At 38.9% G+C, this 22,203-nt stretch overlaps 1 protein-coding gene across 2 annotated transcripts in view; it reads right to left on the bottom strand.

Annotated features, from left to right (window-relative positions):
- The window catches only part of HACD2 (3-hydroxyacyl-CoA dehydratase 2), a 93,112-nt gene that overhangs the window by 23,265 nt on the left and 47,644 nt on the right, over positions 1 to 22,203 (bottom strand). For both annotated transcript variants that reach the window (XM_079922591.1, XM_079922592.1), the window contains exon 4: positions 8,299 to 8,387. In XM_079922591.1, the coding sequence (XP_079778717.1) occupies positions 8,299 to 8,387 (89 nt within the window). The remainder of the gene's footprint in view (positions 1 to 8,298; positions 8,388 to 22,203) is intronic.

Genomic DNA, 22,203 nt, shown 5'->3' with positions numbered 1-22,203 from the left:
AAACTGGTTTGAGTGTCAAATTCACTTATTGGTAACTCTCCACTGACTGTACAACTTGACAGCACACTTCTATGACACAGGCTTACTTCCCTGCATTATTTATTCTTCAACTCAAGCTGATGACATATAACCAAAGCTGAAACCACTTAGGCTCCCAGCCTGTAAATCTCATCTCAGGTGCTTCTTTGGGAAACTACTATTTTACACGCAAGGTAACCTTTTTTTTCTTTCATCATTCTCATTCCTATTCCATGACAGTTTCCTAGTGCCAAAAGTCAGACATCTTTGTTAATCTCAGGACTCCAAGTATCCAGATTTGGCTCTAAACAGGCTTCCTACTATTTCTAAGTAGCAGCAATTACATATATTAAGATACTACCCAATAGTATGAAAATGTCTTATGCTTGAAGAGGATTCATTCCAACAATGAGCTTCTGTGTCAGAAATTCCATTATCAGAAATAGAAGGAAAAAAAATTAGGAGGAAAGTAGGAGACACCACTGATACATCCAGAACGTCAATTAAATGGGGGAGAAGCGTTTTAGCATAATATTTTAAAAGACTAACTGAACTGTAAATGCACTGGGAAACCCAAGATCTGGAAGTTCTGGGGCAGAGGGAAAGGAAGAAACCAACAGTGCTCAGGCCTGAAAGGCCTGGCCATCTGCAGGGCAGTCTGGACTGGGCAGGCTGGGGCAGGTCTGGCTTTGAGTCCCAGAGGAACCTCATAGAGTGGGGCACTTTCCTTTGGAGCTGACAGGTCAGGCCCTGGGCCTTCCTGCCCTGAATGACATTCCCCCAAATGAAGATAACCGTGCAATCTTCCAGGGAGTTTGTCTGGTTTAACTGCTCCCTCTCGTGCCAGAATTGAGGAATGGGAATGGATGATGTCAGATTTAGCCCTTGGGGTAAGAAAGCAAAAGAAAAGGTCCCGAGAAACTTCAAGTGTGAGGGTGTTTGTGGGGCAGGGTCACCGATGGAGGAGGGTGCAGTGGAGGAGAGCCGAGAGGAGAAAAAGATTAACATTAAACACAAATGAAACTGATTTCCTGATTTTGCTGGGCCTGGAACCTATTCAACTATTAACTGACAAAGGGAGGCTATGTTCTTGTAGGATGTAGTGGTAACACTCATTTGTATGGTTTAAGATGTTTTATTTTATTTTAAACACAACTGACTTAATTATCAAAGAACAGAGTATAATACATTTTGAACAAAGGAATGCCACTGAAGTTTTCCAAGGACTACAAAAGAACTAAGACAATGGGAGAAAGATGCAACATGGAACATCAGAAGTGAGCCTACACTGAACCCAAAAGGATCTAAATATTTTGCAATATTTTGAAATAAAATTTTTACACATGGTTCAAGAAAATGTTGGAAAGGGACAGAAAAACACTGAGGGAAAAACAGACAACCTGATTTTGCCAAAATCACCTATGCTAAATATATTCAATGTCAAAGTGAACCATCCAGCCTTGGGAAAAGTAACACTATCTTTAAGTGTCCATTATTAACAGATGCGGAAGTGGCATTAAAGTACTGCTACAACTGTCTTGGAGTTGTCTAAAGTCTGACAGTGTCTGATTAGCAATCAAATAATGAGGCTTCCCACCTTTAGGAGAGGTGCTAATTTTAAAAGTGAAGGTGATGCAAATCCACCTACAGAAATATTTAAAATAGAAAGTAAGGGAACAGATGGAGTAGGGTGGAGAACTTTAGACATTTAGCACTCAAGGGGCCAAAAGATACTGAATGTCTCCCAATGTCCTTTGCTAACTGAGATGGAACGTCACTGTGGAAATGGCCTGGGCTAGAAGACAGTGGCGTGGCTTCTGGTCCAAGCACAGTACCCAAGGAGGGAACAACGTGCCCCAGATGCAGCCTCTCAGCTCCTCATCTGAATGATATGGATAAGAAGGTGCCCTTCCTGCCTAACCGAAAGCCCATGTTCATGGATGGCCGTTAGGGACAAGGAGCACGTGCAGCCACAGGAAACATGCTAACAAGAGAAGCAACCTCAAGAGGCAGCAAGAGCATGAGTGCACCGCGAGCCCAGCTGGAGGACCCAGTAGAGAAGGAAAACCTATAATGCAGCACAACAGGAAAAGGATCATGGAGTATCCTCCAGGAAAACAGTCGTGGAGTATCGGGGACACCACTGTACTTAGTCCTTTAGCTTCCACAAGAGTGAAAAAGGAGAGGAAAAGAGGAAGAAAAAAAAAAACTGTGTGGCATCTATGAAGGAAGTAGCAATCCTTCTGAAGTGAAACTGCTTTATAAGGGGTTTCAGAAGCTGCTCAGCAAAAAACTGCATGCTAGAGACCTTGATTTCTAAACACTGCTGCCTTGTTTTCACGTATTCCCCTCAGTTAATCTCCACAAAAACTCTGTGAAATGAGCAGGACAGATACCAGTATTACCATGTCACAGATGAGAAAAACAAGGCTCAGAAAGTTGAAGTGCTCTGTCCTAAGCCACAGGGTAAGTGTCGAAGTGCACACTCACCCACTCCTCATGAAAATGATGGCTGTTAAGCCTCCATGTTCTAGAATACTGAATTGGACTTACCTAGAAAATAACAAAAGTGTCCAAGGAAGATGACATTTCTTGAGAAAACCAAAGAAGAGAGATGTTTGTGCAGTATTTCCTTGGGTGGAAACGATAACAATCTACCTGGAATAATGAATGATCTACTTGGTGGCGCTGGCCAGGCAACAAGAAGCACCTGCCCAGGATGGAGCCCTTCCCTCCAACTCGCCCCCCAAACAAATGATGCTTTAGCTTCTTTAATGCCATGGTTTCAAATCTGCCTCTGACTTCAAGGTGGGCCCCTCAAGCTTCCTCTTACATGCAAGTGAGCCTCAGCTCCACAGACACTAGATTTTGGAGAAGGCACCAGAAACTCCACAGTCCCTCCACTTAGCTGGGTAAGGGAACTCCAGGCTTTCATTCTCTAAGAATGAGACTATGGCTCTCAGATTTGGGACAGAGATGGTGAAATTTGGTTAGGTCTCGAGGAAACTAAGCAGAAGTGGGAAGTAAAATCAAGAAAAAAGAAGGGCAAATAAAATTACAGCACAACACTACAGTTTCTTAGAGCATTTCTCAAACCTTAGAATTCATCAAATTATCCAAGGAGCTTAATAACAGTGATGATTCTCTGTCTCCACTCCCCAAAATTCTTTATCAAATGTGGGGCGGGACCTGGAAAGTGCATTTTTAAGAAGCTTTCTGGTAATTCTGTTCCAAATAGTCCATAAACCCCAGTATGAAAAATAGTCTTGGAATTTTCATGGAGAAAGGCCAATTAATTGGAGAGATTTAATCAGAGTGTCCTAAAATGAGCACTAAAAAACCAGAGAAGCACATGGGCAAAGCGCTGCAGAAGAGCACCCAGGGCCTACAATTGACTTTGTACATTTCACATGTAAACGACCTGAGTGGAGAATCATATGCATGTGGTGTGACAGAACCGCTGAAGAGGAAGAGTGCTTCTGGGTCTGAGATGGGGGTTTTCAACTCCACACGGGATGAAGAAAGTATGGTTAGCACACAAAAATAAGGATGTGTTTACATCACATTTCTAACCGGTGAGAGCAAGTTCTGATGCAGTGGGAAGACTGTGAATTCAGAAGTCTGCTTTTCAACTCTGCCATTTGACAGACAGTCATTTGCCTCTCTAGCTTCCAAACTTTAAATGGAACTACAACCTACCTCAAGAGACAGTTGTCAAGAGTGGATAATTATAACATATTTTAATAAAGCCCTCTGTAAACTGTAATGCCTCAAACAACAACAAACAGCATAATGATATCTTTATCATAACTGGAGGTTACTAACTTTCTTAAACACTGATGGCAAGCTTTTTGTAGGCATCTTGCTGAGAAGTTAGCAGAGACGGCAGATTAAGTGTTACAGAGCCCAGTGGCATGCCAGAAAGAAGTGGGAAACAGCTGACTGGTGAAATCAGGAGAATTTACGGAGCATTCCAAAGGAATGTGGGCAAACATCCTTTTCTCCAATGGTGGCAAAGGGTGAGGAAGAAAGGAGAGAAGGCTCAGCACTCCAGAGTATAGTCTATTTTACACAAATTACCGCTGGTAAGGTGTCGAAGGTGTTTGTTGCACTTAGGCTAAAGTCAGCGAGAGCCCAGCAACTTCTTACTCAACCGCTGCCCATGCCCTGGGACTTCTGCTCCAAGAACATGGCGATCTTACACTAAGAACTCCGGAGAGGATGTGTGTGGGCTTCTCCAAAGAGGCCTGGGCCAGGAAAAGGGACAGTGGCCTACCTGTGTGTCCAGGAATCTGGGGCTTGGCTTAGCTACTTTTGGACAAGGAAGAATATGTGCCCTGTGGACTTGTCTGTTTCTGAAGGGGGGTCATAGTGAGGGACAGAAGGTGGCATCTCCCACTGCAATTCACTCTGAAAAATGTCAATCTTTTTTCAGTTCAATGAGGAGACAAAGACACAGACCCAAACAGAGGGTGAGGGGAACAAATGCCCCTAGAGGCCTGATGTGGCAGTAGCAGTGGGCAGCCTGGCTAAGGAACGGGAAAGAAGCCAGTTCAGTTCTGGAGGTCAGGTGGGAAAACTGGAAAGGAAACAGGTTAGCTAGAATTTCTGATTCCCTCCTGTATCCCTCAAACCCTATGTCCCACCCTGAGCTTGTCTGTTTTATCAGAAATTTTATTTTGCTTATATAAAAAGTCCATTTAAAAGGAAAGAAGTGGCAAGGTTATTTGCTCTGTTAGGTCAAGAAAAAGCTTTTGAGCATAGAGACATTTTTTCTTTAATATCCTGCTCATCAAGGTGTCCTGCTAGTGACGGTGGGTCCTTATACATCATTAAAGAAAACCATCTGATCACCTTTTAGTTCTATGATATACCTGGTGACATCTACGTGACTAGCATTCCATGCAGTAAAGAATTATAATGACAAGTAAGGATGCATGTCCTAACGGGCGTCTTAAAAGAAAATATACCTCAAATATGAAAAAAGTAGTATCTAGTCTTAAAAGGTATACAGGCTATACCTTAGTACATCATGTACAATTACAGAAAACAGGGGAATGAGCATAGAAAATATAAGCAGGCCAGAGAGGGTGGAACAACAGTCCAAATCCAAACGTAATGCTATGAAAATGAAGAACCTGTGTCCACTTTAGAGGGAAATATGATGTAAAAACAAACTGAGAATGAAAGTAGAGTACTGTGAAAAGAATTTGAACATTACTATGAGAAAGTGATATATATTTTATGAAGCAGTTATTTCTGAGGTCAATTTCCCTATGCACTGGTTATGTGATTCCCACCATTAAAATAAACAAAGCTGGATATAAAGAAAATACAGATATTTTAAAGATGTTTCGGTAAAACAGAAGAATGGAAGTTTAACAGGGAAGCCATATGTAATGTTGTATAGAACAAACTGAATTATAGCTAACACGAAACTCTACGCAGGAAAAATAGCCTTTGGCCAAGAGAAGGGGGTGAGGAACAGGTCACAGACAGCAGACTGGCCTCTGAAACGCCACAGCAACAGCTATTACCTATTAGCAACTTGGGGTGGGCCAGGAGGGAATCTACTGCCATAAACAAAATGATGAATGGGTTCTTTTCAAAGAAAAGGGGAATGAGGAGAAAAGAAGTGTGATCTTGGAACAGCAAATACTATTTACGTGAGAAAGGAATAAGTCAATTAATCAATAGGGTATATGTGAAAAGAAGAGGACCCAAGAGGTGACAGAAAGACAATAAAATTTACTACAGTCCTAAGAAAATGATATGTTAACAATAGTAGAAATTGGGTAAGTCTGGTTGCAGAGAAACAATTATGAATATGCAAATCTAACAAGCATATAACTTAAATTACTGTAAGGCTCAAATATGACACTACCTGTGAAACCATCTGTTAAATGTCAAGTCTGTGCATCTGTCAGGCAGGAGGTTACTGAGGGCAATGGCCAGGTCAACACAGTTGTAATCCACAGAGACATTTAATAGCTTTCTAATCCAAGCTGTCTTCCTGCTCTGCCCAGGAAATCCTGGCAAATGTCGGTAACAGCAATATGGTAACAACTGCTTAACTTGAACTGTAATCATTTTTGATTTACCTGTCTGTCTACCACCCTGTTTGTCAGAAGTGCTAATAAGCAGAGGAGTGGTTTTTTTTTTTTTTTTTTGCGGTATGCAGGCCTCTCACTGTTGTGGCCTCTCCCATTGCGGATCACAGACTCCGGACACGCAGGCTCAGTGGCCATGGCTCACGGGCCCAGCCGCTCCGCGGCATATGGGATCTTCCCGGACTGGGGCACGAACCCGCGTCCCCTGCATCGGCAGGCGGACTCCCAACCACTGCGTCACCAGGGAAGCCCGAAGAGTGGTTACTGAAGCAGAGGAGAGGAGAAGCAGAGGTCATGAACAACCCATCACCTGGAGCATTAGCTCCTGGACACCTAGGGTCTGACTCTACTGGCAAACTGATTAAACACTCCAGAGTTGAAAACACTCTATCTTCATTTAATTATCGAAAGTACATAATTACCTGTTTAAGAATATAAATGAGTTACTATTAGGAAGAAAGTTTAAGTCACTTAAGACTATTGGGAAATTAAAAATTCGGGTTGCTGGTTAAAATGGAAAGGACAGAGTGTATACACAAAAGTAAAGGAGGAAGAAATACAGGTTAAAAATGATTTATAGAAAGAACTTTGAAACCAATGAAAACAATAACTTTTCCTGACTCCAGAAACAAGAATGAGGTCAAGGGGCAATATGCTACATTAGGATTTACTTGCCTGTTTTTGACTTTTTTTTTTGTTTTAAGAAATGTAATTACTCTAAAAAGTGATCATGTAGAAGTATGAGATTGTTTTACATTCTTCCTACACAGCAAGTGTAGACAGACATCTTCAAGGAGTGAAAGAGCTTAAAAGAAAAAGTCTGTGAATCTATAACAGAAACAATAACTTAGCTTAGTCAATTTTGCTTAAAAACTCATTAGCTATGTGCATTTTTCTGTATGTATATCATACACCAGTAACAAGTTAAAAAAATCATTAATTAAAATACAAATGGAACTGTCTAAGTAAATTCTGAAAAACAAAATGTTTTGACAGGGATTTCAGAGTAATAGAAGACAAAGAAAAAACCAGAATAATGCTAACGGATTAGCAAATTTCATGAGGCTAAAGAAGCCAATAATGCTGGTGATAAGTTACTGGGACTGGAAAACTGAAAACTGAATCTTCCTGGTGGCTACAGGTACTCTTCCTCACGATGACATTAGCAAGTAATAACTGACTTTTAAAAAGCCAAAAACATACTAGAAAACAATTCTCTTCCCTGATACCAGAAAATGAAAGCTTAGTTGTGGATTTACACCCATGGTAAATCCCTCCAGTTCTTACAAGAAGCATCCCTGGGCCTGCCTGGGTATCCACCACCCCAGACCCCCAGCAGAGGGTATCCACCACCCCAGACCCCCAGCAGAGGGTATCCACCACCCCATATCCCCAGCAGAGGGTATCCACCACCCCATATCCCCAGCAGAGGGTATCCACCACCCCAGATCCCCAGCAGAGGGTATCCACCGCCCCAGACCCCCAGCAGAGGGTATCCACCACCCCATATCCCCAGCAGAGGGTATCCACCGCCCCAGACCCCCAGCAGAGGGTATCCACCACCCCAGACCCCCAGCGGAGGGTATCCACCACCCCAGACCCCCAGCAGAGGGTATCTGCCACCCCAGACCCCCAGTAGAGCATATCCACAGATCCCTGGGCCTGCCCAGGTATCCACCACCCCAGACCTCCCAGAACCACTAGACTCAGCACACTTGGGAATTCCATTAACCCTGGTGGGCTGGGTGGAAACAAGTTTGTTTCTCCTGGTCCTACAAAGATTGGACTGTTCTGGGAACGCATTAATGTCTCTCACTTCCACAACGGTCCCACTACAAGGATGAAGATGTCCAGAGTTTATGGTGCTTGATCCAAACAAGAAAGCAGAAAAATATAACTGAGGTGCAGACCACATCCATACCAGCCCAATCTCCAAGGGAACTGAGATTTCAGGACTTTGTGTAATAAGTCTTCTCTTCACAACACTGCATATTTGGGGTATGTTTCCCACTAGTAACCCAATTCCTACAGTACAAGGGATTTTTATCTGGGCTATACTGATATGACCTGGAGTTCCATCTTTAGCCATAACACACATGTGAGAAAGAAAAGTTGACTAACATTTGTTAAAGCTGATAGCTATTTTATTTTTGTCAATTTAAACACTTACCTCTTTGACGCTATGTGTTACTGCCCATATTAAAAAAACTCTTGACATCACCTGGAAAGAAGTCAGGACAACAGAAGATGGAACAATTCCTGAAAGAAATTTTAGGATGGGTAAATAAATGTATTGTACTAGTTTCAAAATGTAATAGATCTTCTAAAACATCAAAATTTTAATGTTTAAAGCCAAAACTATCATGAGCAACTGAAACTTATCTACGTTGCTATATAGACTATGTTTTTCTATGTAGTCAATATTAAAACTTTTTTCCTCCCCCAAAACAATAAGATTGTTAATGGCAATAGCAAACCACAGAATCTAGGTACCTTTCGTAGGCCTTTCAAAACCACTTATACAGGTAGAGAAAATAAAACCACTGCTTAACCTTTAAAATTAGACATTGAAAGTTCCTTTTACAATACGCATTTCAAAAATGAACAGGCAACTATGGAAGGAAAATCAATGGTATTTGTGTCACTGGAATATTGGAAGCTCCTGGATATCAGACTTGATATGATATACTATCTAATGGTTAAATTGGCATCTTTTATAACCCACTTGAAGATTCTGCCAACAAGTGGACAAAATCAAAGTTTATATACCATTTCTTCTTACTTTGTTCTTAACAGTAAGCATTGGTACAATTATCTTCACAATGTTCTCAAGTTATAACACTGGAATCATGTTTAGTTATTTCAGATAATCATCAAGTTCTGCTAAGTTTACATTTCTTTGGCTTCTCCCTTCAGTTCCTACAACCACAATCTAGAGACCAGCCACCACCATTATATAAAATTCTTCCCTCCTTTAATTCATCTTAAACCCAGCAATAAGTCATTATCTGAAAACATTCTCCTATCTTTGTTAACTTTACACTGGAAAGGAACTGCTACAAAAATAAAATCTGGAAGCAGAATTATGGGTATGCAGTCCAGTAGCCTCTCCACCATTCCTCACTGGTCTTACTGCTCCCAGCAACTAGACTTGACAACTTTCCGGACCTGTCAAGTTGCACGTGGGCAGCTCCACACCTGCCAGGAACCCCTCATCACGGGTTGTAAATTCTTCTTCCGCTTTAAAACTAACCTCATCTTCAATACATTCAGTGGACTATCCCTGATCAATTTTCATTCTTCTGAGCCCTCTAAAATACACTCAGACTTCTAGACATTTATATAGTTGGACAAACTACAACTTGCCAAAAGACCATGTGCAAATCATATAAAGCTCTATAGGTTTGGCTATGAAAGAAAATTATATCTTAGAATGAGTTTTAAAGAAGATCTGGGCTTTTAAGAGGTAGGATTTGGTTCTCAAAAGCAAGTAAAATGGACATGTCAAGCACAATGCTTGGCATATAAAGATGCTCAATAAACCTTTGTAGAATGAATAAAAGAAAAATATAAATGTACGGACATATAAATCAATGGAATAGAACTGAGAGTCCAGAAATAAACCCTCACATTTACAGTCACTTGATTTTCAACAAGGGTGCCAAGACAAGTCAATGGAAAAATATTTATTTTTCAACAAATGGTGCTGGGACAATTGGATATCTACATGCCAAAGAATGGAGCTGGGATACTTTCTTACACCATATATAAAAAGTTACTCAAGATGGATCAAAGACCTAAATGTAAGAGGTAAAATTATAAAATTCTTGGAATAGAGTTATTTACATAGATGTAAATTTTGTGACCTTGGATTAGGCAATGGTTTATTAGATATTACACCAAAAGCACAAGAAAAAAAAAAGGGCTTTATCAAAATTAAAAACTTATGTGCTTCAAAGGACACCATCAAGAAAGTGAAAAGAAAACCCCCAGGTAGGAGAAAATATCTACAAATGTATATAATAAGGAAATATATACAAAATATATAAAGAACTCATAATTCAACAATAAAAAAAACTACCCCATCTAAAAATGTCAAAGAATTTGAATAGACATTTTTCCAAAGAAAATATGCAAATGGTCAATAAGCACATGAAAAGGTGCTCAGCATCATTAGGGAAATGCAAATTCAAATCATAATGAGATACACTTCACGCCCACTATCATTAAAAAGACAGATGATAACAAGTGGAGATGTGGAGAAGCTGGAACACTCATGCATTGCTGATTGGATTAGAAAATGGTGCAGACACTCTAGAAAACAGTCTGCCTCAAAATGTTAAATACAGAATTACCCTATGACCCAGCAATTCCACTCCTAGGAATATATATACCCAAGAGAAATGAAAACATATGCCCACAGAAAAACTTGTACATGAATGTTTGTGGTGGTATTCATATTAGCCAAAAAGTGGAAATATTAAAAATGTCCATCAACAGATGAATGGATAAATAAAATGTGGCAAAGCCATATAATGGGACATTAGAAATAAAATAAATAAAAAGTAATAAATAATAAATAAAAGGAAATGAAGTAATGATACATGCTACAATATTAATGAACCTTAAAGCATTATGCTGAGCGAGGAAGCCAGTTACAAAAGATTACATGTTGTATGATTCAATTTACATGAAATGTCCAGAGTAGGCAAAATTATAGAGACAGAAAGTAGATTAGTGGTGACCTGGGACTGGAAAGTTAGGAAGAAAATGGAGAGTGACTGCCAATAGGTACAGGGTTTCTTTTCGGGGTGATGAAAATGTTCTAAAATTGATTATTGTGATGGTTGCATAACTGTAAATACTGAACTGCACATTCAAAATGAATGAATTGAATGATACGTGAATAAACCTTTTATTTAAAAATATGTACGAATGAAGTACAGAGCCTGATGATATAATATGTAATACTGCCAAAGAGGCTAATTAGTGAGTCAAACATTAAGTGTATATACTTAGCCAGATCGCATTTCAAATAAGAAAAACTAAAAAAGATTGACAAACAAAAAGTTTTCCTAAATGAGTTATTAAGCACTTGCCACTCAAGGAAAGATCACCACTCTTTCTAGCTTTTTTTTTTTAACTCAAAGGCCAGCTCATCACATAAAAACATGATTTTTTTTTCCTTTTATTTCTGCTCTTTCTTTTTTTACCACTGAAACAATGGGCTAGACTGCTAACGGTCTGAGCAGTGCTCCAGGGTTGCTGCTATATTTGGGTAGGGATCAAAAAAGTCCAGGATCTGGGGGCTTCCCTGGTGGCGCAGTGGTTTAGAGTCCGCCTGCCGATGCAGGGGACGTGGGTTTGTGCCCCGGTCCGGGAAGATCCCACATGCCGCGGAGCGGCTGGGCCTGTGAGCCATGGCCGCTGAGTCTGCGCGTCTGGAGCCTGTGCTCCGCAACGGGAGAGGACACAACAGTGAGAGGCCCGCGTACTGCAAAAAAAAAAAAAAAAAAAAAAAAAAGTCCAGGATCTGGACCTCAGATTTCCAAGTTCAAAAATCTAATTTTATGCCACTCACGAGCAAGAACTAGGCTCTTGGGAGACTGACTCATTAGTCAAATCCCAGTTATTAAACCAAAATGTCAATTTATTCACTTGTAATAAAGGCACAGCCTTTGTAATTACTAAATGTCTGGGATTTTAGAGACCCTCATCTAGGGGTGCTTTTTTCTGCTGTCAAAATCAGAATGCTTTGTAAGTGTGACTTTAAACAGAGGCATTTGGGAGATCTGAAGATGAATATCACAATTCAGTTATATACAGCTTTATTAATTATCCCTTCTCTACTATAAAGCTCCCTTTTCTAGGAGACATGAATATTTATATATGTTTCCCTTTCAAAAGTGCTAAACAAAAATTATCTGATTTTTTCCTTAAAAGTAAGTTTTGGTAACCAAAAACAAAGATTTACTTTTCTGGTAAATTTCCCATCAGTCTTTTCTTCTAAGTATATTTTTACATACAGTTCAACTTCTATTGTTTATACTCTTTGTGGCTTGCTTTTCTCATTTAACATTTTAAGAAATTTTCTATCTTACAACAAACATATTCTTCAAAAATTTTAACTTGATTCATAATATTCCTTTGAGTTGAATATGTTTGCTTACCTATTCTCCTTCTGTGAGACATTTAAATTGCTCCAATTTCTTGACACTATAAATGAAGTAATGCAGTATTACAAATAACACTTAAAATTTTTTGAGGCTTAGACCTTTTTTTTTTTTTTTTTTTTTTGCGGTACGCGGGCCTGTCACTGTTGCCTCTGCCGTTGCGGAGCACAGGCTCCGGACGCGCAGACTCACCGGCCATGGCTCACAGGTCCAGCCGCTCCGCGGCATGTGGGATCTTCCCGGACCGGGGCACGAACCCGTGTCCCCTGCATCGGCAGGCGGACTCTCAACCACTGCGCCACCAGGGAAGCCCCTTTAGACCCTTTTGTTAAAAAAGGATTATTTCCTTGGGACAGTTCCCAGAGGTATAATTGCTAGGTCAAATGGCATGAATGCCTTCAAAGCTCCTGAAATATACCGCCAAATTGCTTTCCAAAAAGTTTGTATCAATATACACTCCCGCCAGCAGCATAAAAGAGTGCCTGCTTTAGCACAGCCCCAGAAGTGAATTTAAATCTTATTAAGTTAGAGAATAAAAAGCCGATCGATGCTTTCTAATTTGATGCAGATGCAGAGATGTTTCTGGCTTTGCCTGCAGGTGCTTCTGCATTCCCTATCCAGGGAATCTACCTACTTAGGCACCTGAATCTCTTCCAAGTGATGCCATCCATACCAACTCTCACTTAGCTTCTACAGCATATGAACCTACCTCAACCAGTCACCCAGCAATTAGCACTGCTGGCCCTCACCTGACAGCCCAATCTCAAAATGCCTCCTCTAAGAGATCAGTAAAAAAGGCCAGTGGGAGGAACGAACCCTTTCATAGGGAAGATCATATGAAGTCCAGGAGCTCCAAGTTTATCCTTGGATTCAAGCCAGACAAACAATAGAGGGCCACACAGATGAAACATATTACTTTAGCTCTGAAAAGAACTGACATCACTGAGTTGGGTTTATTGTTATCATCAGGTCGGTTTCATAAGAACTGGTTAAAAAATTATTACCTTATCTGCTGTAGGAATGGTATGCAGTGTAATATCCACCCTATCACTCAATACCCCTTCTATAAAGCCTCAAGTGGGAAGTCTGTTTAAAAACTTAATGTTAAGAAGTGTTTGCTCCTCTCCTCTCCTCTCATCATTCCTCTCCAATGATAAGAATTATATAACTCAGTTGCCCTTTTCAACTTGGTAGTCAGAAAGTTTCTAGCCAAATATGAAGCATACTACAGTACTATATTTTGTGTTTAAGTTACCACAAATCCTTGTGGAATGAGGAATACAGACAGATAAGACAGACCAGATCCTCTTTCTTTTCTAGACTTCTTACAGTCAATCCCACTGTGTTAACATTTGTTATACCATTACCCTTTATTTGAATACAATGTTCATTAACAGCATGTTCAAACTACCCAAACCGCACATTTTTTTTATTGTTGACTGCTTCAATTGGTTGTTTCCAAATGACGGAGAGATTCTGCAATCTTATCAGTAAGCTATTACTAGATCAAAATTCATTCAAAATGATTACTAGATATCTATTATTTGTTAATTTAATTCAACAAACATTTTTGGAGTACCTGCTCCGTGCCAGGTACTGTTCTTCATGCTAGGGTTACAACAGTGAAGGAAATGCCCCTGCCCTTGTGAACTTACACTCTCAGGCTATAACTGATTTACTTTGGGATAGCTTTTATTTTTAGCACGTTTTCCCTGAAGTTGATGTGAGGCTACTAAACATTTATAAACTGGAAAATGGCATGAGTGCTTCTTGGTTTCAGAAAGATATCTCTGTCAGCAGTGTGAATCTTTGGCAAGGCAAGGTTATAAATTGAGAAACAATTATGAGAATTTATGTTGAAAAGGCAGTGAACTTTTGAAGCAAAACACTGGCAGATAAAAGCAGCACAGGCACTTGTGTGAGTGCACATAACAAGCAAAAGCTGTATAAAGGGGATTCGGCAATCAGGTTCTTGTTTCTCCAGAACCAGGGTGCTCTGAGGACTCTCCAAACAGTTGAGCCCTGCAAAGCTGAGCAGCGCTAGAAATCCTCCCTGCCTGGTGCAGCCCTCACATGGGCCAGGGTAGTGGGATTGGGAGACTGGCGACATATGACCAAGACCAGTTGAAAGTTAAGTACAGGAAAGGCAACACAGGCTGGGAGCAGAGTAGCATAGTGTTCAGACGGAGCCCACTACCAAAGCAAGAAAGGACACACAAAGTTGGGGCCAGAAATTCAACTAAATGATGGAAATTGAAATCAGAATCTCCCTACCGAAATTCCAAATCCACGAACTAAAAGTAATAAACATTAAATAACAACAACAAAAATCACTAGCAGCAACCAGAAAGGAATGGGGTACAACTTTATGCCATATATTTTAAAAAGTGCTAGCCAAGAAAGGATTATTGCACACCTCCTGCTTTGTTCCCAACTCCCAAAAAGTGATATTGGTGAATCAACAAAATCGCAAGAATTTTCACTAACAGGACTAGATTGGGAGAGAAACACCAATTTCTGACTGGAGTGTAACAGATGTGGAGGCTGGAAAGTGATGGGGAAGTAACTAACTGGGAGCCACCTCACAGATGCTAACTAAGCCTTTCAGACCCCCCAGAGTTGGAAGACTGGTACAAAGTTCCCTATGAGGACAGGATATACTTTCTACAGGGTTGAAGAATCCCAGGATGAAGCGATTAAATCTCAGAAGAGAAGGAAGAGCTCACCTGTTTTTAAATAAGTAACTCGTTCACACTGTTCAAAGCTTTTAAAGTATAAAAAGATACACAGAGAAAAGTCTCCCTCCCAGTTCCATCCTACTACCACTCAGGTGCCTTTCCTACAGGCAACCAATTAATTTTTTGTCTATCATTCCAGAGATATATTTTAGGTATACAACAGCAAATATGTAAGTCAATGTATAAAGATACATTTATACACACTCTTTTTCCAATTTTTTCCACAATGACAGTCTTTTCTTCTTTTAAAAATATCCTGATGATCTTTCTATATCAATACATGCATACACTGTTTTAATTACTGAGGCTTTATGTTTCAATATCTGTGTACTCTCCTAAGCCCTACCACCATGCCCTCAGCATGTAGAAAAATACATAAATCAGGAAAACCTTCATCCTTAAACTGTAGCTTAGAGGGGAAGACAACTGAATCTTAAATACTGTGGAAATGCAGTCAGGGAGGATTCAGTAACACAGCAAATAAAATGGCTGGACAGGGCTGCTTGCCCTTTAGCAAGACGAAAAGACATGGCAACCATATGAACATAATGCAAGAAAAAAACAAAAATAAAGCATGCATTGACGGCAGGAGGAGAATTCAGATAGATTCGAAGCACAAGAAGGATCTGAGGCACCACTGCTGGCTTTTAAGATGGAGAGGCCATGTGCAAAGACTGGAGAGCAGCATTCAATTGCTGAGAGCAACCTCAGGCCAAGAATCAGCAAGGAAACGGGACCTCAGCACTATAACCACAAGGAACTGAAATCTGCCAACAGCTTAGAAGCAGATTTTTCCCTAGAGTCTCCAGATAAGAACCCAGCCCAGCTGATACCTTGATTTTGGCTTTGTGAAATCCTAAGCAGAAAACACAGCTGAGCCCACTCAGACTTCTGACCTATAGAACTATGAGCTAATAAAGAGGTGCTGTTTTAAGCCAAAAAGAAAAAAAAAAAATTAAATCAAGAATAAATAAAATAAAGCTTGCATTGCATTTAAGGGAAAAGTCAAAGATTAAAGCAACTGGAAGGAAGATAATAATTACAGAAGACAAAGACCATCCAACACAAGAATAATTGTTATCCCCAAAGTAGAAAACCCAATATATGGAACAGAAAATGTATTTAATGTATTTAAGTACATTAATGTATTTAATGTATTTGGGTGTAATCCAAGAAATGAAAGAACTAAATCTGTATTGAAAGAATACACTGTATCTCAGAAAACAACTGATAGTGAATAAGTAAAACCAAGAACTTTCTTGGTTAAAAAAACAATACTTTGGGATCCAGGAAAAAAAGCAAGTTACCTACAAAGTGGCAAGAAAATCAGCCTGGCTTCAGACTTCTCCACAGCAACATTCAATGTCAAAAGACAATGAAGCAACACTACAAAGGTCTGAGGGAAAGAAAGTATGTTCAAGAATATTACACCCAGACAAGATGTCATTCTAGTGTAATGGCAAAAGGTAGACGTCACTAAACGTGAATGAACTTGGCACATAATGCCTATGTGACTGACCCCGAGAAACACATGCTGTCAGAAATTCAGCCAAACAAGATACAAATCAAAATAAAGAACTCAGGAATGGAGAAGTCATGGCAAAAGGGCCCATAGTAGGCAATGAATCCATTCATATATAACACTAAGACAAAACAATTATGGTAATTATGGTTATAGAACAGAGTGTAAATGCTTATAATTTATAATATTATTAAATTAGTAACAATTTAAAAATGGAGTCAGGGAAGAAGAGATGGAAGAATTAAGAGATATTGCCTAAAATATTGCTAAATGTAATTCTAATCTAAATTTTTCATAATCTTTTTGTTAAACTTTAAGGGGCCTTTTAGTAAATAATGTATCTCTCATGGTTAAAGGTTTTACACCATATTCTTTTTTATAAACTCAATAATTTTAATGAAAAACAGCATGTATAGCATGAGCTATATAACTTGATTTTACTTTTTTTTGTTGTTGTTGTTGTTTTTTTTTTTTTTTTTTTTTTTTGCGGTACGCGGGCCTCTCACTGTTGTGGCCTCTCCCGTTGCGGAGCACAGGCTCCGGACGCGCAGGCTCAGCGGCCATGGCTCACGGGCCCAGCCGCTCCGCGGCACGTGGGATCTTCCCGGACCGGGGCACGAACCCGTGTCCCCTGCATCGGCAGGCGGACTCTCAACCACTGCGCCACCAGGGAAGCCCATAACTTGATTTTTCTATCCATCTACTTTTTCTTCCTTATATTAATATATATGTGAAAAGAATGCTCCCTGGGATGATGTTTATCTAATATAAATGACGATTAGCACTACTGGTACAATTTTTTTAAAACTTTATGTACCTTTACACATTGTTTGAACTCATAAAAAACATGAGTTAAAAATTTAAATTAAAAATCATCATTCTTAACAAGAAATGAAACATCTGGCATCAGCAAAAGATAATTCTGGAATTGAATTAATTCCAATCTTAAATAGGAATTTTCTTAAATATTTTCTCTTAGAGTACAAGCTATTCTTAGGGAAACAAAGTATTTCTGGCCAAAATGAAGAGAAAAGTGGGAGTATGAAATTCAAGGAAGAAGATTACTGGCTTCTTTTGTTTTTGTTTTTTAAAGAAGGACTGACAGAAGATCAATTTTCTTTTCTTTTTTTCCAGAACATAGAAAACTGGCCATGCCTCTTGGGCTTGCAGCACCTGACCCCCCCAGAAAGCAATTTTCAATATATTTATCATAACCACACTTACTTTATTGAGCTCTGACAAAAGAAATTTGTGTCTTACACTGAAATCAACAGCAAAATTATGGTATTTATATGATAACCTCTGGATTTATTTGAGATTGGCATTTCGAAAAGACATACTAAACTGTAAGATGGCATTACATTTTGTGTTAAAAGGATAATGTTACTAAGTGCTTATTTTTTACCAAATTGAAATGGATATAAAGGAGAAGCATAAGAAATCAGGTACAATGATACTTCATGTGTCTAGCATTGGGAAAAACCGTGTAGTTCGAATGAAATCTTTTCCCTTTATGTGACAAAACTTTAAATACAGAGGTGCTTCTCACACTGGGGCATGTATACCCCAAATATGTGCTTTAGGGTCCAATCCAGCGACATGCTACTAGCAGTCAACTTACTCAAACTCAACAGTATGAACTCAACCAAAAGAAAATAAGATAGAAAAATACATTCATGCGGGCAACTTTACCCAGCATTTCAGTGTGAATGTGTGCACCGGAGTGAGTGGTGGTCTCGGGTCTCCTGGCCATGTTGATTGTGATTTTACTGTACAAAGATAATATAATATTCATCTAATGAGGCCCTAAATGCGAGCCAATTATTTTATCCGGCATTCAAATGAAGGAAAAGTAAACACTTGCAACACTGGAGGGAAAAGTGCCTGTGCTGGACTCACTGAGAGTCGATACTAAGTTGTACTGGTGTATGAACAATTTCAGGTGTTTTTCATTGGAATTTTACCTCTACATAAGCAATTCCACTTTAGAAGACAAAGCCACAGGATATATATAATGCATCTTCATGGTTCATTAATTTTCCCTGAAATTCGGGGGGGGGGGAATCCATTTTTACATTAAAACATAAAGAAGGGGACTTCAAGTGTTTCATATTTATGGCAAGTTATCTGGTCTTTACTCTCAAACCCCTGGAGAGGAAGTATACTCCTCACAGATATTAGGCAGACTTGAGAAAAGCTGGAAAAGCACTATGATACATAATAAAAATATAAGGTAGGAAGTTGAGTGCATGGAAAAAGGGATAGAAAAAATCTCTTGAAACCATGGGAGAAATCAATACCTAAATGGATGTGGTGAAGGCCTGTACACTTGCTTGGGGCAGAACACAAACTTGGCTTAGAGCTCCTTTATGACTAATGTAATGAGAGAAAACAATCCAAGTGTAATTTCAGTGTACATGAAAAAAACAGAACCAAGGGGCTCATTTTTGTTTTGTGTTTTTTTTTTGGCCACGCCACTGGGCCTGCGGATCTTAGTTCCCTGACCAGGGATCAAACCCACGCCCCCTGCATTGGAAGCGTGCAATCTTAACCCCTCGACTGCCAGGGTAGTCCAGGGGCTCGGTTTGAGCATGTACTTATACGTAAAATGGCTTTGACTACAGTAGTAGTTTCAAGTTTACTGGATGTCCTCTATACACTTTTCTGTTTGCTTTCACTGTTTCCTGTTTCAGATAGTTGGCTCTCAGAGTGTCTGCCACTAGCTTGCTCTTCCAGTTAACTGAGGTTCTTACATGTAAAAAGTAACAATAAACTGGCTTTAAGAGATCCAGAGGCCTCTGAAGGAAATGAGCTCTGGAGGGTTTTATCAAATATCCAGAGGCTTTCTTTCATTTGTTTGTTTACTTTTGGGGTCTCCATTTTTTAACAAAGTTACTGGAAGTCTAATCTCTGAATGAGAGCAAAATATAAACATTAAAAAAATGACACATTTCCAACCATTCTGAAGATAACATATTATAAAAGGGTGACACATTTTGAAAAAGATGAAAACATAAAAATATTAGAAGCCATTCTCAAAGAGGACACAACAAGTCAATTATAAGTCATGGAACCTCACTCAAACCTCTGTATTATAGTTAGCATTCCAATAGCAAATTGCCACCTGATTAGTTTTACTGTTCATAGAGCTGTAGGTGTTTTAGATCAGACTGTTAAGTGCAGCCTCGAAATAGGGATAGTTCATATATATTTCACCAGCAAAACGACATCATAAGCTTTTCTTAAAAAAAGAAAAGATTTATTAGTACCTCTATTTTTACACTTACCAAGTTTTGTCTTAATATACTTATGAAAATTCTATTATGTAAAGCTTTTTCAAAAGGCTGAACCCAATCTGATTGTCACTTACTGGAAATAACAGAAGATTTAATGTCAAGTTTGAGAGTATAATCATTTCCTTACTACTTGAAAAAACCAACAATCACGGGATTTCACTTAAGCAAACCAAGAAATACACTTCTGCTAAACCATGTTTTTTCTCAGAGTTCTACCAAACCCTGTGAGTAGGGAAGGAAGATTGAAGATGAAGTTTAACTTTACTAGAAGGTTGTGAAAGAAGGCTTTCTTGGGAAAGATTCTTTATTTAAAAGAGCAAGTAACCATAAGGGTTATTTAAGTATGGTGATGTTTAGCTAAGAAAATCTTGGCTGTCAGAGTTGGAAAGGATCTAAGAGATCAAGTTCGACTCAGTTCTTGATAGATGAGGAAACTGAGGTGTGAAGAGGTAAAGAGACTTGCCAAGCTTACATGATAGTTGAATACAACAAATTAATATTAAACAAATTTATGTTTAAAATTTGGTGGTTATTCACAAAGAAGGTTAATTATTGGTCAATATGTAGCTATAAGAGAATTAAAGTATTAGCAACCAATACGACAAAAGGTTAACATTCGAAGCATATAAAGACACAATTGTTTTTGTCTTTTAAAAAATCAAGACCTTAATGGACAAATAAGCAAAGGGCATAGTAGATAATTCACATAATAAAAAACATAATAAACAAACATGGAAGTATATACAATTTCATAATTAGCAAAAAAAGTAAGAAACAAGAGTAACCTATGATTTTTTATGATTAACTTAGTGAATATTAAAAATAATCCTTTGCAATTCAATTTGGCTTTTTTTTTTTTGGCCCTGCCCTGCCCTGCAGCATGTGGGATCTTAGTTCCCAGACCAGGGATCAAACCAGCACCCCCTGCAGTGGAAGCACAGTGTCCTAACCACTGGGCCACCAGTGAAGTCCCAATTTTGCAATATTTTTGTTAAAAGAATCTTCATACTCTTTGAATTAGTAACTACATGTGAAAATGTATGCAAAAGGCATAATCCAAAGACTAAAAAGTTCACATATCAACAGATATTGGTTGAAAAATTAATATTAAAAAATGGGGGCAATCTAAACATTTTCCACTGGGAGGCATGACAATACATCTAATTCAATGAGATATTTTGTAATTTAAAAATATCAGTGAATACAAGATAAACGTGAAACACCCTGTCATATCAGAAAGTAAGGACACTAAAAAGGTGACTGAGGTTCTATCATAAAGGACTCGGAAGACAATCTGAAGATGCTCCCACTGGCCAAAGATGGCCAATTTGAGCATTAAAAAGAAGAAATACAATGGACTGAATCACACCGGATATGTTAAAATTCATGAGTTCATGATGATAAAATAAGAAGCAAAGACCTTCACTGTCCCTTTGACACGCTCTGATTTGTGTTGTATGGAGGAAGGAGTGTGTGTGTGCGCGTGCACGTGTATATGAACATGCATGTGCGCGTCCATTAGTATCAGTGCCTGCCTGAGTCAGGAAAATGACATCTCTGGTTCTGTATGAGGACAACGGTGTATAAAGCAACATGAAATGCTACCCCTCATTTTGTTTTAACTTACAGACTAATGTCAATTGTTCTCAGAACGGGATTTTTTCCTCAAAATTGAAACTTTTTCCTTTTGGGTTTAATGAAGTATTGCTAGTTGAAGCCAGTCTGACATGGTGACAGAGCTGTTAGACTGATGAGAAGTGTTGCTGCCTGATTTAAAGCCAAACCCTGAACCCTTTTAAAGAATAAAAAATATTGTATATGGGAAAAAACCCCACAAACTTTTACTGGTTTTCTTTAGAGGATTCTGGGAAACCAACACATTATTCTGAAAACTGGTAAAGGGAAAAAAATCAAGCTTGAAAAAAAAGAATATATATATCTTGTTATGTCACAAGAACCTAAGGAAAGCAGTTTGGGAAAGGGGGAAGGGAACTGGATAAGTGGAGAGCCAGGGTGGGACAGGGGCTCACTTTTCACTGTATACCCTTTAATGAATTACCTATTTGAAAAATAAACTCATTTAAGTATCACTATAGAGATTATGTAAAAAAATGGAAAATGGTTATATTAAAGGGAAAAACAGCAATCCAACGGTAGCCACTCTGATTTTAATAATGTAAAAACCGTATATGCACGTAGACCAGGCCTGGAAGGAAACACAGAAAAACAAAATTGCTGACTAGACTTGCAGAATTTAGGGCATTTTTTCCTTTACATTAAAATGAATTCCCTTGTTATATTTATAATGTTATTTGTCCAATAAATAATGTTAAGGTGGGAAACATA

Source organism: Stenella coeruleoalba (genome assembly GCF_951394435.1).
Source record: "Stenella coeruleoalba genome assembly, chromosome: 5".
Classification (NCBI taxonomy): Eukaryota; Metazoa; Chordata; class Mammalia; order Artiodactyla; family Delphinidae; genus Stenella; species Stenella coeruleoalba.
This window is presented reverse-complemented; position numbering and strand designations above follow the sequence as displayed.